General features: G+C 42.9%; 2 protein-coding genes across 4 annotated transcripts in view; both read left to right on the top strand.

The window, feature by feature from the left end:
* The window catches only part of SEC23B (SEC23 homolog B, COPII coat complex component), a 38394-nt gene extending 31256 nt beyond the window's left edge, over positions 1–7138 (top strand). For all 3 annotated transcript variants that reach the window (XM_059896904.1, XM_059896903.1, XM_059896905.1), the window contains one exon: positions 6617–7138. In XM_059896904.1, coding sequence (XP_059752887.1) covers positions 6617–6706 — 90 coding nt within the window. In that variant the 3' untranslated portion in view covers positions 6707–7138. The remainder of the gene's footprint in view (positions 1–6616) is intronic.
* Positions 7139–11151: 4013 nt separating this feature from the next.
* SMIM26 (small integral membrane protein 26) lies at positions 11152–12635 on the top strand. The gene is made up of 2 exons (XM_059897160.1): positions 11152–11312; positions 12309–12635. Exons 1-2 carry the CDS (start codon positions 11195–11197, stop codon positions 12473–12475), a joined length of 285 nt encoding a protein of 94 aa, XP_059753143.1. The 5' UTR covers positions 11152–11194; the 3' UTR covers positions 12476–12635.
* The last annotated feature ends 3350 nt before the right edge of the window (positions 12636–15985 follow it).

Below are 15985 nucleotides of genomic sequence, written 5' to 3'. Positions count from 1 at the left end.
GTTTTGAATTATGCAGCATTCTGAGTAGCCTGGTGAAATCTCACACCTTCCGGCTCCCTCCCACCTGGGGAGTGCGTTATCTTTGTCCAGTGTTTCCAGACTGTGTATGCCAATATTAATTAGCACCTGTACAGGAAAACCTTAGTACTTGCAGGGTTCTGTTCTGCCTGTGGTTTGAGGCAGCCACTGGGGTCTGGGAAGCTGCCCACCCTGGATAAGGGGGGGACTAGGGACTTCTGTGTAGGCTGGGGGTGGGGACATGCCCTGTGTGGATCCCCTTCTGCAGTACACAGCGGAGTCTGACAGGTTCAGGCCAGAGGACAGAACGCTGAACTGTGGCCTCCACGTGCTTCCCTCGGAGACACAGTGGCATTGCCCAGAGTCCCCACACTTCTGTCTCCCCCAGGAGTGCAGGGCAAACACATGGACTCACGCTCACCATTCCTTCTGCCTCCTCTTCACTTTTTAGCTCCAATTTCCTTCTTTATCTGATTATTCCCAGCATTTATGTCTCCCTCAAATGAGTCTTTTCTTTCATTCTGTTTTCTTATAACATTTTTTGGGAGGTAATTGTAAATTTATATGCAGTTGTATGAAACAATACAGAGAGATCCCCTTTGCTCTTTACCCAGTTCCCCCCCCGCCACCGGTGGTAACGTCTTGCAAAACTGTAATACAGTATCATAACCAGGACATTAAGATATGCATTTCCACCAGCACAAGGATCTCTCATGTTGCCCTTGTATAGTTATGCTCACTTCTCTCCTGGTCTCCTGTTTTCTATTTCTATAAGTGTGTCATAAAAAAGTTAACATGTGTTACATACACAGGGAACTGTATTCAATATCTTATAATAATCCATAATGGAAAAGAATATGAAAAGAATATATGTATGTATGTATAGCTGAATCACTTTGCTGTACACCTGAAACTAACTCAACATTGTAAATCAGCTATACTTCAATTTTAAAAAAACAGTTACATATATGAAACCACATGGTACATAAACTTTTGAGATTGGCTTTTTTCCCTCAGCATACTTATCTAGAGATTCATTTAAGTGTCAAATTTATAGGTAATTTGTTCCTTTTTATTTGCCAAGTAGTATTCTGTGGTATAGACATACTGCATTTTATTTAATTATTCACCCATTGAAGGACAGCTGGGTTGTTTACAGTTTCTTTTGTTTTTTTTTGGCTGTGTTGGGTCTCTGTTGCTGTGCGCGGGCTTTCTCTAGTTGCGGTGAGCGGGGGCTACTCTTCGTTGCGGTGCGCGGGCTTCTCATTGTGGTGGCTTCTCTTGTTGTGGGGCATGGGCTCTAGACGCGCGGACTCAGTAGTTGTGGCTCGCAGGCTCTAGAGCACAGGCTCAGTAGTTGCGGCGCACGGGCTTCGTTGCTCCGCGGCATGTGGGATCTTCCTGGACCAGGGCTCGAACCCGTGTCCCCTGCATTGTGCCAACAGGGAAGCCCTTGTACAGGTTTCTTATAAACTTTTTTTTTTTTTTGGCCATGCCGCACAGCTTGTGAGATCTTAGGTCCCGGACAAGGGATTAAACCTGGGCCCTCGGCAGTGAGAGCACCAAGTCCTAACCACTGGATTACTGGGGAATCCCCTGAACATTTATTAAATCTATTTTTATTTCTTTCATCAGTGTTGTGTATTTTCACTTTCTTTCTTTTTTTTTTTTTTGAGTGATTGTGAATGGTACTGTACTTTTAATTTCAGTGTCCAGTTGTTCATTGCTAGTACAGATCTTCCTCAGCTTGTGATGCGATTGCATCCCAATAAATCCATCATAACTTGAAAATGCGTTTAATACACCTAACCTACCGAATATCATACCTTAGCCTGGCCTACCTTAAATATGCTCAGAACACTTAGATTAGACTACAGTTGGGCAAAATCATCTAACACAAACCGTATTTTATAATGAAGTGTTGAATAGCTCATGTAACTTATTGAACGCTGTACTGAAAGTGAAGAACAGAATGGTTGTGAGTGTCTTGGTTGTTGGCCCATATGATCAGTGTGGCTGGGAGCCACCCAGGATCACGGGGGAGGATCGTACTGCATGTTGGTAGCCTAGGAAAAGACCACAATTCAAAATGTGTATGGTTTCTACTGAGTGAGTACTGCTTTTATACCATCATAAAGTCAAAAAATCGTAAGTCAGCAACCATCTATATATAGAAATAAAGTTGTTTTTGTATACTTGTCTAATATCCTGTGACCTTCCTGAGTCACTTATTACTTTGGGGAGTTTTTTGGTAGATTCCTTGGGATTTTTTACAGACAGTCATGTCTTCTGCAAGGAGGGACAGTTCATTTCTTCCTTTCCAATCTGAATACCTATTGTTTCCTTTTGTTGTTCTGTTGTCTATTTTCAATGTCATTTATATCTGCTCTAATCTTTATTTTCTTCCTTCTGCTTGCTTTAGGTTTATTTCCTTCATTTTCTAGGTTCTTGAGGTAGGAGTTTAGATTATTGACGTGAGGCTTTTCTCTTCTTCAGTGTATGCATTTAGTGCTCTTAATTCCCTTTGCAGTACTGCTTTTGCTGTGTCCTACAGGTTTTGATTATGTTGTATTTTCATTTTCATTCAATTTGATGTATTTTTAAAAAATTTCTCTTGAGGGTTCTTGACTCTTGGATTATTTAGAAGTATTGCTTAGTTTCCACGGATTTTCTTGTTGTCTTCAGTTAATTGATTTCTATTTTGATTCCATTGTGGTTAGAGGATATACTTTGTATTATTTCAACTTTTAAAAATTTGTTGAAGTTTGTTTTGTGGCCCAGGATATGGTATGTCTTGGCATATGTTCCATGGTCACTTGAATAGGCGTTCTGCTATTGTTGGATAAATTGTCTTATAAATGTCAATTAGGTCCTGTTAGTTGATGGTGGTGTTAAGTTCTTATATATCCCTGCTGATTATCTGTATAGTTCTATCCGTTTTTGAGAGAGGATGTTGAGGTTTCCAACTCTTAATGGTGAGTTTGTTTCTCTTTTGCGTTCTGTCAGGTTTTTGTTCACATGTTTTTCAGCTCTGTTGTTTGTTACATACACACTTAGGATTGCCCTTTCTTTTTGGTGGATTGACCCTTTTATCATTATATGATGTCCCCACTATCTCTGGTAATTTTGTTTGCACTACTATCTACTTTATCTGGCCTTTATAAAGCCCACACTTATCTTTCTTTTATTCTTTTTATTTATTATGCAAAAAAATTAATGTTTGCATGATATACCTCTTTCCATCCTTTAACTTTCAACCTGCTTCTATCATATATTTTTTTAATCTACTCTGCTAAACTCATAATAAATTTGCTTATTTGGACCATTTATATTTAATGTAGTTACTGATATGTTAGGGCTTATTAAGTCTGCCATTTTATTTTTTTTGTTTTCTGTGCTTTTCATTTCTCTGTTTTCTTTTTCCTTCCTTCCTGTGGGTTACTTGAACATTCCTTATAATTCCATTTTAACTTGTTCACAGTGTTTTTTTTAGTGTATCTCTTTTTGTAGCATTTTTTAGCAGTTATTCCTGGTTGCTCTAGATATTAGAGCATTACATTACATTATGTGTACCTAGCTTATCATGGTCTACTGGTGTTATCTTTTTTACCAGTTCAAATGAAGTATAGAAAACCTACCCCCGCCTCACTTCATGTCCCTTTACCCTCTCCCATTTATGATATAATTGTGTTAAATGTTTCCTCTGTGTGCATCAGACAGTGTTACAGTTTTTCTTCAGCCATAATTTATAAATCTAAGAGAAGATGGAAAACCTATTATTTTTCTCTGTAGTTTTGCTTACTGTGTCCTTTATTCCTTCTTAATACTCCGGAGTTTCTTCTTTTATCTTTTCCTTTCTGTTCAGAAATCTTCCTTTAGCAATTCTTTTCGGGGTAAGTCTTCTGGTGATAGACTCTTAGTTTTCCTTCATTTGAGAATCTCTTGATTTCCTCTTCAATCCTGAACAATATTTTCTCTGGATATAGGATTCTGGTGACAGTCCTTTTTCTTAGGCAGTTGAAAAATATTGATAAAATGTAATCTTTCTCTGGCCACTTTCAAAATTTTTTGTTAGTTTCAAATGTTGAAATACCATATGTTTTTGTGTGAATTTCTCTGAATTTATCCTATTTGGAATTTGCCCAACTTCTTGATTCTGTATATTTATGCCGCTTGCCAAACTTGGATAGTTTTCAGTCATTACTTTCTACAATACTTTTTCAGCCTGCCTTGCCTTTCTTTCTCTTTGGGACCTCAGTGATGCAAATGTTAGGTCATTTGTAGTTCCACAGCTCAGTTGGGTACTTTCTATTATTTTTATCTTCCAGTTTATTGACTCTTATCTCTGTTCCCTTTCTGCTGTTGCATTCAAACTTTTTATATGTTACTGTATTTTTTAGTTATAAAATGTTCATTTGGATTTTCTTTGTCTTATATTTCTTTTGTGACACTTTGTTTTCATTTGTTTCAAGTGTGTTCCTAATTGCTCCTTGAAGCATTTTTATCATGGCTGCTTTAGTCTTTGTCAGGTAATTCTAACACTGTCGTCAACTCAGTGTTAATACCTGTTGACTGTCTTTTTTCTCATTCATTTTGAGATCTTGACTCTTGGTATAACAAGTGATTTTTGATTGATACGTGGACATTTTCGTATTTATTATGAGACTCTGGATCGATTTAAACCTGTTTTGGCTGGCTTCTTGTCACACTGCTCTGGCAGGGAAGGGGGTGGTACATTGTTTCATTTCTGGCAGGTGAGACAGGGGTTGAGGTTTTCCATTGGCCTCTGTCGACACCTGAGGTGGAGGGCGACTTCTTGTTACTGTGTGTGGGGACGGGAGTTCCAGCTCCCCACCTGGTTCCCATTGATTCTGTTGTGGAGGTGGCCTTGTAACTGGTGGGTGATGGTGAAAGTGCTTTCTCTGCCCTAAGCCTTCTCTGATACCACCCCAGTGGGTGGGGCGTGGACGTCTTATTACTACCAGGTGTGGGGTAGAAGTCCAGGCTCCCTGTATGGTCTCTGCGGACACCATGGGTGCAGGGAGACTTCTTACTGGCCAGCAGGGATGAAATTCCTGGCTCCATACTTGGCCTTTTCTGATACCACCCTGGTGGGATTGTTGGGTCCCTCAGTACTGCCATGTGAGGGTGCAAGTCTACACTATCCGCTCAGCCTTTTCTGTTTTGCTAGGCTGCCCTCATCTTTTGCTAGAGAAAGTGGGCTCTTTTTGTTGTAGTTTTTGTCTGTGCTCAATAACTGTTGCCAGCTTTTTCAGCTCCAAGTCTGGTGTGCATGCATGAGGCAAAAAGGAAGCCCTGGGAACTAGCCACTGTGTGGTTCCCTGCATCCCAGGGTCGCTAGTTAATCTGCTGTCTTTTCACCACCTTTCAAAGTCTTCTTATGTTTGTTTTATATAAAACATCCAGGGTTTTTAGTTGTACTTAGTTGAAGGAATGAGGAAAAGTACATCTACTTTTTCTTCCCAGAGAAATCCTTTTATAAAACTTTAATCATGCTTATATTTTTCTAATTATAGCAGTAGTAATGTTTCATTTTTAGAAGACTAGTATATGTAAAAAAAAAAATTTAGAAAGAAAGTTTAAATTACATAGAATGCTACTAGCTAGAGTTAAGTACTTCTGGCTTCTTTCTAGTTAATATAAAAGGTATATATCATGTATATCTGTGTGTGTGTGCGTGTGTGTGCATATGTATATATTTTTTTTAACAAATTGGAATCTTTTTAGAAATCAAGGTTTCTATTCAATACTTTTTCCCTTAACGTTAATTGAATCATAAGCATTTCTTGATAGTGCAGAGATCCATCTGTTTAGTGGATACTGATTCACCTCATTGAGAATACGCTGTTACCAAGCTTCTGTTGTAAGCAGATCATTTAAGAGCATCAGGCTGGTTGTGGCAGGGTGGTGAGGAAGATGAGAGATGGGGCGTGTGGGCCCCCAGGAGTTCATGCCTGCTGGGAGCCAGACCCTGGATGAGTCATCAGAACTACACAGGGGGTTAAAGTAGAAGGGCATATGCTCAAAACTGTGTGTAGTGGCAGGAATGGCCTGATATGAGTGGATCAGGGAAGGGTTTTGTGAGGAAATTATGCTTTAGTTGAAAAGATTAGCTAGGCAGGGCTTCCCTGGTGGTGCAGTGGTTGAGAGTCTGCCTGCCAATGCAGGGGACACGGGTTCGAGCTCTGGTCTGGGAAGATCCCACATGCCACGGAGCAGTTGGGCCCGTGAGCCACAACTACTGAGCCTACGCGTCTGGAGCCTGTGCTCTGCAACAAGAGAGGCCGCCGATAGAGAGGCCCGCGCGCCGCGATGAAGAGTGGCCCCCGCTCGCCGCAACTGGAGAAAGCCCTCGCACAGAAACGAAGACCCAACACAGCCAAAAATAAACATAAAAATAAATAAATTAAAAAAATAAAAAAGATTAGCTAGGCAGAGGATGGGGCTGTGTGGCAGGAGTGCTCTTGGCAGACGGACAGCACTTGCTGATTTTGTGAGGGGAAGGGTCCTTAATAACGCATGAATTCCAACCAGCTTCTAAGAGACCTGCCAGTAAACCTTTTTCATTAAACTTCAGGAAACAGGAGCGCCCATCCTGACTGATGACGTCAGCCTGCAGGTGTTCATGGACCATTTGAAGAAACTGGCTGTCTCCAGTGCCTGCTGAGCTGAGGACATGAGAAGGAAATGGAAGAAGACACTGTCACACTGTGCTCACAGTTGTTTATAAAGGCTTAACGTTCCTTTTACGTTTCTGCTGCATTTTAATAAATAATCAAAAGAAGTGTTATGTAACGCTTTAGATTTTAATTTGTTTGTATTCCTTATCTGTGTCCTTTTCTTTACACCATAAAATTATAAGGTCATAAACGTTTTGGTACCGGTAGATGTTTATATGCTTTTTGTATCCTAACTTTTTAGAGTCTGTATAAAATCAGAGCTAATGTATTTTGGCGGCTTGCTTACATGAAAATCATAATGATCAGAAAGGAAATAAATCTGGATGAAGAAGCACTGGTTAAAATAATGCTAATACAAATTTGATTTCTGAGGTCTCTGTGTAAGTCTGTGTGTTTTAAGTAAATTCCCCAAGAGGTAATTCCTGAACTTAATCTTCATTTACTGTCCAAGTATTAACAGACAAGGAAAAGTGAGAAATATGTGAAACTTTATTGAGGCAGAGTGGTCTGGAGTGGCACTGTTCCTACCTCACCTGAGATACAGAGAACAGATTGCTGGTCACCAGTGGGGAAGGGGTGGGGGAGGGTGAAATGGGTGAAGGGGGTCAACTGCATGGTGCTGGGTGGTGGTGGGCACACTGCAGTGCATACAGAAGTTGAATTATAATGTACACATGAAACATACAGTGTTATAAACCAGTGTTACCTCAGTTAATAAGTTCCAGCTTATTCTACTCAGTGGAGTTCATCCTTGTTTAGAGGTTGTATCCCCTTTTAACATGGGCCAATTGCTAGGACAACTGTCATCCAGGAATTTCTTTTGTTTGGACTCCTAGGTTAGTTCCAGTTTTCCTTTTATCTCATAAGTCATTTTGCTGCCTTAAGTGACTGTTTTTAAAAAGAGCATACAAGAGATAATTCACAGAACCTGTTCTGTCTCCATACCTGACAGCTTTACTGAGTATAAAATCTAGGCCCAAAGTAATATTATCTCAGAACTTTGGAGGCATTTTTTCATTCAACAAGTAATTATTCAGTATTTGCTATGTTTGGAGTAGTCTTCTAGGGCCTGGGAATGTAGTCAATAAAACAAAAATTCCTGTTCTCACAGAGCTTTTATTCTGGGTAGGGAAGACCAACATTAAAAAATTAGAAGTAAATTATATAATTTTTTAAGAAGGTAATGAGTGCTATGTAGAAAAGTAAAGCTGGGAACTCCTATTAATTGGCTGTCGGACCATCTGGATTGATTCCAGCGCTCTATCTTTTGAATTTGTATTTACTGCCATCTTTTTTTTTTTTTAATTTATTTATTTTATTTTTGGCTGTGATGGGTCATCATTGCTGCACGTGGGCTTGTAAGCGGGGGCTACTCTTTGTTGTGGTGCGCGGGCTTCTCATCGCGGTGGCTTGTCTTGTTGCGGAGCATGGGCTCTAGGCACGTGGGCTTCAGTAGTTGTGGTGCACGGGCTTAGTTGCTCCACGGCATGTGGGATCTTCCTAGACCAGGGCTCGAACCCATGTCCCCTGCATGGCAGGTGGATTCTTAACCACTGTGCCACCAGGGAAGCCCTATTTACTGCCATCTTAACCTCTGCTCAAAATTCTGGGAGGGTTTCCTATCTTAAAATGTTTAACAATTACATTTTAAATGCCTAAGGCTTTTATTTACTGTACCTTTTCCATAGAATATTTTTCTTATATTTGGGATATAATTTTGAATTGAGGTAGATCATATAGAAGAGTACATAAGCCTGTGTATCCAGTTTAGGGTTGAAACTGTTCCTCCTTGGGCCTGCTTCCAATTGACAGGAGGAATGTGATAGACCCAGCTGGCTCTGGTGTCTCTCCAGTGACAATGATGGAAGGTGCTGAGGGGCACCCGGAGCCATGCAGGTCCCACCTGTGGGTGCTGGTGGCTCTTTCCAAAGAACGTGGAGGTGGGTGTTAGTGTTCTTTGGAGAGCAGCCATCCCGAGAGGGAGACACTGAGCCAGTGTGCCTAGTAACTATAAACTCCATCTTGAAAGCAAGGAAACTTCTGAAATGATCAGGAGAGTGGCAGCCTGGATGGAAGGAGGCTGGAATCCAGCCGAGGCCTCAACAGAGGCAGCTTTTAGACACAGGTGACGGATGAGGTGTTAGGTGAGAGGGTGAGTCAGGAAAGGTTTATTTCCTGTTGGGGGGCGGGGCGCGGTGGCGGTGGCGTTGATAAATTCAATCCTGGCCGCTCTTGAGTTTCAGGAGCTTGTGGGGTAGAACTGAAAATGCCCTGCAGGTTGGCAGTAATTAGTATGCATTTATCTTTCAGGAGAATGTGGCGTATATTTGAGTCATAAACGTATAAAGTAAATAACATGAGTAAAGTTGCTCAGTATGAGAAGAGAAGCAAGCTTGGAACAGAATACTGATTTTCCTGTTTTGTTTTTAACAACCTTATTGGGGTATAATTTACATACGATAAACTGCACCCATTTAAAGTGTACAGTTCAATGAGTTTCAACAGATGTGCACACCCATGAAAGCACCACCATCACATCACCATCAAGACACAGAACATTTCCACTGCCCCCAAAGTTTCTTCAGGCCCCTTTTAGTCCTTCCCTTTCTGCACACCCTGGTCAGAGGCAACTACTCGTCGGCTTTCTCCCACTATAGGTGAATTTGCTTCCAGAATTTTATGTCTGGTTTCTTTTGTGCCTGGTTTCTTTCTCTTACATTACCCATCTGAGATTTATCCATGCAATTGCATGGATCAGTACAGTAGTTCCTTTTATTATGGAGTGGTAGACTCACATTTCCTTTATCCATCCAGTTGATAGACATTTGGGTTGTTTCCATTTGGGGGCTCTTATGAATAAAGCTCTGTGAACACCCATGTACATACGTTTGTGTGGACATAATGTTTTCATTTCCTTTGGGTGAATAACTAGGAACCGAACGTCTGATTCATACAGTAGGGGTACTTCAATTTTTAAGAAACTGCCAGTATTGCAAAGAGGTTGTGATATTTTATGTTCCCACCAGTAAGAGGTCTGATTGCTCCAAATCCGTACAACCCTTGGTATTCTCAACATAATTTTTAGTCATTCTAATAGGTGTGTAAGGGTGTCTCGTGGTTTTAATTTGCATTGCTGTGATGACTAACAATGCCCCTGTACTTATTGGCCATTTGTATATCTTCTTAAGTGGTTGTTGCCTGTTTTTCAGTTCGGTTGTCTTTTTATAACTGAATTGTAAGATATCCTTATATATTCTGATACAAGTCCTTTGTCAGATATACCTACTTTGAATACTTTATTTTGTGGCTTGTTTCATTTTCTTAACTGCCTTTCGAAGAGCAAAAGATTTAATTTTGAAAAAGTCCAATTTACCAATATTTGTTTTGTGGTTTATGCTTTTTGTATTCTAAGAAATCTTTGCCTATCCCAAGATGGCAAAGATCGCCTTTTTTTTTTTAATTTTTATTTTATATTGGATGTAGTTGTTTTCCAATCGTTGTGTTAGATCTTTTCTTCTCGGTTTGTAGTTTTAGCTTTTATATTTAAGCCTATGATCCATTTAGAGTTAATTTTTGTGTGTGGCAAAACACCAGTTTCTAGAGGGTGGGAGAAATGGGAAGAGCCCTGAAGGATAAATAGATTCTGAAGAAAATTATGTTTTCGAAACTATGAAAGGAGCAGGTGGAGTCGGATGCGCTGGAAATCAAGTCTGATTATGGCTGCAAAGTAGTTACTGGCTATGGCAGTTTACTGAGTGTCCACTCTGTGCCCAACACATCCCTTTTGCTCTCAAGTTGTTTGGTTTCTTGGAGTGGGGGTAGATTATGCTTCGAAGAAATGTACGGATAAGAGAAAAGCTGAAGGTGGATCGAGTGGAGACTTTTTGTTTTTGAGGCACGGGCTCGTTTGTATGATGGAGTGAAGAACAACAGAATGAAAAGGGCGTGAGATGGAGGTGGGCAGTTAGAGTGTAGTTGCTGGGCCAGGGCCCTGAAAGGCAGAGAAGAATGGGACCCACAGCCCAGTGGAGGGGCTAATTCAGACGTGGAGGGACCCACGCGCACCAGACAGCGCTCCAGGCAGGAAGATGGGGAAGATGAGTTGCGGGGCGTAGACGGGGTATCCTCGCAAACCTGAGAGCTGGAGGAGGGAAGGAATTAAGCTTTACAAGGGCCACCTAAAGCCTATGTAAGGCAGGCCTTACCGTTTTGCAAGTGGGAGGTTTGCCTGAGAGAAAGTGTCATTGGGGCCCGTCACGTGGGAGGCAAGATTGTCTCCGGACCCCAGGCGCCAGACCCGAGTGCTTTGCCCAGCGCGAGGTCCGGACTACACGCCCCAGGATGCATCGGGGCCGGCGCAGGAAGCGGTCGCCCGAGGCGGCTCCCCATTGGAGGCGGCGGCGGCGGCGACGCGCCCACCGGAAGGCCCGCCTCCGCCCTGAGGCTCAGAGGAGCGAGGTCTTCCCGGCGGCGTCATGCGTCCGGAAAAGGCCCTGTCTTGGTACCGGCGGATGTCTGTGCTGTACGGACTGGGCGCCTGGACCCTGCTGGGCTCCTTGTTTTTGTGGAGTCAGAGAAAGAGCAAGCCGCCAGGTACGGCTCTCGGGCGGGACCTCCGGGGGACGCGCGGCCTTGCGTGGGGCGTGTCCGGGGGTCGCAGAAGTGGCTTCGCTGTGCCGCGCGAAGAGACCGGGAGCGGTGCTTAGAGCCGCGCGTTATCGTGGAATCTGCCAGCAACGACCTTTTAGATCCTCTTCCCCGAAGCTTGCTCGTTTATTGAGCGAGGCCGCCCCTATCCTCAGAATTTGAAGACTCCGTGAGGTTCCAGGTGGAATTTCAAAGACCCTGGATGGTGGTTTAAAGAGGCGATGCTTCTGTAACTTCAGCCCTGCTTTGGTCGCATGGTCGCATGGTCGCATTTGGCGACCAAACGATTTCAGGACTTACACCAGCGAAGGAGTATTGAAATCTTCCCAGTTGCTGGGAGGAAAAGGAAATCCCGCAGCTTTCAAAAATGTGCTGGAAATCTGTGGCTTCGTCTAGAGAAAGGGCTGCCTGGGGCTGAAGGGGAGGAGCTGGTGGGGGAGCGACTGCTACAAAATAAGGGGTTTCCTTTTGTGGATGAAAATATTCTACACTTTATTTTGGTGCTGGTTGCACAGATCTGAAGATACTAAAAACTGAATTTACATTTTAAATGAGTTAATTGTATAATAAGTATTATCTCAGTAAAGCTTTTTATGTAAAAGCTGTGCTGAAGATTACATTTGGTAAGGAAGCTCACCAATGGCCTGAAAATGCACATGTCAGTATTAAGCATTTTAAAACATTTATCTCTGTAGTGGTCATTTAAAAAAAAAATTATTTAAATTTTCTTTTTTACAGAAAGAAAACGGTGTCAGGAACCTGATGGGGGTGGGGGTAATTCTTACCTTAGTTTATTTTATTTCAAAGGCTTTACTAATAATTCTAATGACTGCTGCCTAAGTTAAAAGTTAGTGATCAACTATACTTAAATAAAAAAATAAAGTAAGATAAAATAAAAGTTAGTGATGCAGCTGTTCCTTTTTTTTTTTTTTTTTTTTTAAGGTGGTGAAGTAGAACAAAAGGATGTCTCAACAAATGAACTATCTGAACCCCCGAAAGGGTTTTATGTGGAAACGATTGTCACATATAGAGACGATTTTGTTCCAATTACTGCCAGGATCGTCAACTATTTGAAATCATGGACTGGTGGCCCTGGACCAAAATCATGATGCGCGGCTCAATTCTGAAAACAGGACTTTGATTCAGCATAAAAATTTGAGAGATACCATGATTTCCACTTTCTGTTTGTGAAAAGTGTATACACTTAATTTTGCTGTAAAATAGAATCACTAATAATATGCAATAAATATTTCCTTGAAGAAAACTAAATCTGCATATTCAGGAGGTATCCTTCTATACTCACAAGAGTAAAAGATTGAAGTGAAATGTCGTATTGAGCTTCCATAAGCGTGGTTTTCTGAAATTAGTTCATGTAACTTTATATTCCTTTCATGTTGCTGTCAGATATAGCTTTTGTGGTCCCTTTAAGCAAATCTCCATGTTCAGTTTGGGACTTAGAGCAGCCCTTTGGGCACTAGTGGTTGCTCAGTAAGTATGTTGTGAATTAGATTATAACTCCTGGATTAAATAGACTCGATCTGTTCTTTAGGAGCAGTACAGATACCCTCATTCTTTCAGCAGGAGTGGATTAAACCCCAACGGTGGCTACCAGTATTCTAGAGATAGGGGATACAAAGTGAGGACAGCGGGGTTCCTGCCCTTGAGTGCTGCAGTGTTCTCTCCGCTGGTCTCGTTTGGTTGCAAGTAACAAACCCACATAAGTGCAATTAAATCAGAAAGAGATGTTTATTAAAAATGTGTGTGGACAGGGAATTACCTGGTGGTCCAATGGTTAGGACTCGGTTCTTTCGCTGCTGCGGGCGTGGGTGCAATCCCTGGTCGGGGAACTAAGATCCCACAAGCTGTGCAGCGTGGCCAGAAAAAAAAAAAACTGAGTATGGACAGCTCAGAATTCAAGCAGAGTATGTTGAGGTCTTCGGAGGGCCTGGCAGCAGGAAGCGGCGTGTAGCCACGCACTGAGCCTGCCTGGGGATTGTCTGCCTTGTTGCCTTTCTCACTGCACACCAGTTTTGTCCCCGTTATTTCTGTAGTAACATCACTTTGCAGCTACAGTGTCAAAGTCTGATGAGCTTCTTCCCAAGCCAGAGTTTGTCTTCCACTCCTGTGAGAGTCAGTTCCCTGTGTATCGGATCCCTTCCTGTGGATCACCAAGTCCTGCCTCGGTTAGTAAGAAACTAGCATTCGTTGCGCATTTGGGTAGTGTTTCTTGTGTGCAGCTATTTGGGACCCTGTGAGTGCTAGGGATTCCTGGTAGGACAGGAATGGGACATTTGTGGGTTCCTGCTATAGTACAGTCACCTTCAGACATTTGCCTTGATTTCTCCTTGGTGTCAGTCCTACCTTGTGGGTGGCCTGAGCAGTGCTTTGGGGCAGTCAACCTAAGTGACAGAGGCTCCAAGATGGCAAGTAGCAGCTTCAGATGCCAGCAGCAGAGGCTCCTCACTGGACATCAGAGGTCAAGAATGGGTCAGTGCTCTTGTTTAAAACACTTCAACCACAACTGCTTGTGCTAAGACCATGTTCTCTCTCCATAACACTTATTACTGACCAACCAGTAAAACAATTGTGGCTCCAAACAGCCTGGAGCTTCAACAATTCCTGTAGTTCTGCTGAATCATGGCTTAAATAGGCCTTTGTGGACTAATCTAACAACCAAAATATAAGATGTTCTTCTGGGAGAAGGTTTTCAGAATTCCAAACGTCTATCTTGCAAGTGCAGTTGGAACACGGTCTGTTCAGAACTTGGGAATCACCCACTGAAGGAGAGTTTGCAGGATTGGAAATAAGTTTCCCGAAATTCTGAGGTCTGGTAGTATTTAGAGGGAGTGGGTTTTCTTTTTTTTTTTTTTTTAATATGTATGTATCTCCGGGGCGTGCGCCCCCTTCCTGACATCCGTCCCGCTGGAGGAGCCATCGGGGACCATTCAGATGAAAAGGACTCCTGAGGGATAGTGGAGCAACAAGAGAAGAGGAATTGGGTTTTCCGGCCCTGTGGAGTACCACACAGCCCAGGGCTTTAGGAGAGAAAGAATCAACTTCTACGTAGTTTAAGCCATTGTGACTTTGGGTCTCTGCTACAGTTGATGTAACTCTAAGCAAATCACATCTCCCTATTAATTTCTTTTTAAAAATGGAACCTAACTTTTCGTGATAGAAAAATCCCCTGTGTTTTCTGAGCTTTGGTTTCTTTTGAAGAAGAGGTATAATATCTAGCCTGTCTACTAATAAGGTTGTGACTGTCAAATGAGAAAGTGTTTGTGCACACGTGATTATTCTTAGGAATAGAATGTCTTAGCTACTCCTGGAAATGAGGCGTGAAAGGCCTTCTTTCTGGCGATAAATGCATTCCCCTTCTGTCGTCCTCCAGCCGCTTTGCTTTCTTCCCTGTGGCTCCCCAGGGAGTTGCCTCGTCACAACTGGCCTGTCCTCTGAAAACAGGGCTTCCATGGGTAGTAGCTTGCTTCTTCAGCACAGCAGGTTAGCAGTGTGTATCAACATGGAAAATGGCACATCCTTTGATCCAGCAATCTCACTTTCAAGAATTTGGGAGATTGCTGAAAAGATTTAGGAAGATGCCTCTTCAACATCACTCGTTCAACATGTCCTCGAGCTGAAACAACCTCTCGGTCGACCGTGCTGATTGCCTTCCCAGCACCCACTGATCCCACTCCTCTTTTATAACAGACCCTGAGCTCACCCCGTCAGGTGCTTCAGGGGGACTGGCCCAGGTCCTGATTGGTCCAAGTCAGTGTTTCTCAAGGGGGCACTGCAGCCTCCGTGGATGTGACAGTCCATTTTTTTTTTTTTTTTTTTTAACTTTTGGGTTTATTTATTTATTTATGGCTCTGTTGGGGCTTCGTTTCTGTGCAAGGGCTTTGTCTAGTTGCGGCAAGTGGGGGCCACTCTTCATCGCGGTGCGCGGGCCTCTCACTGTCGCGGCCTCTCTTGTTGCGGAGCACAGGCTCCAGACGCGCAGGCTCAGTAATTGTGGCTCATGGGCCTAGTTGCTGCGTGGCATGTGGGATCTTCCCAGACCAGGGCTCGAACCCGTGTCCCCTGCATTGGCAGGCAGATTCTCAACCACTGCGCCACCAGGGAAGCCCGTGACAGTCCATTTTGTGGGCTGCCCCAGGTGTTGCAAGAGCTTTAGCATTTCAAGTTCCTTGGGCACTAAATGCCTGTAACAATCTTCACACCTTGTGACAGCTTCAGACACCCCTCCCCACACACATTTCCGGTAACCCCTGGGGGGCTCTATGCCCCAGGTGAGAACCTCTTATCTGAGCCAGTCAGGGGGAGTAGGTCCCATCTCCCTTGCTAGTGATTGGGTTAAGCATGGTCATGTGATCTCACTCTGGCTAGTGAAACTCGAGGGGCTTCTGGGCAGGGTGTCCCAGCTTCAGAGGAAGCACCAGGAGGAGATAGTCTCCTGTACTTCTGAACATTGTGTCTGGATAGGATGCCCAGTACAGCCACAGCCATACTGTAAATCTATGACCCCCTGTTAGCCAAAAAATCAAGTTCACGCATGTATTCATTCAGCAATATTATCTGAGCTCCAGGCAGTGTGCTAGCTGCTTAGGATAGAATGGTAAGCA

This window comes from Balaenoptera ricei, chromosome 15 (assembly GCF_028023285.1).
Source record: "Balaenoptera ricei isolate mBalRic1 chromosome 15, mBalRic1.hap2, whole genome shotgun sequence".
Lineage (NCBI taxonomy): Eukaryota > Metazoa > Chordata > Mammalia > Artiodactyla > Balaenopteridae > Balaenoptera > Balaenoptera ricei.
The sequence above is the reverse complement of the archived record's forward strand: the minus strand, read 5'-3'. Positions and strand labels throughout refer to the sequence as shown.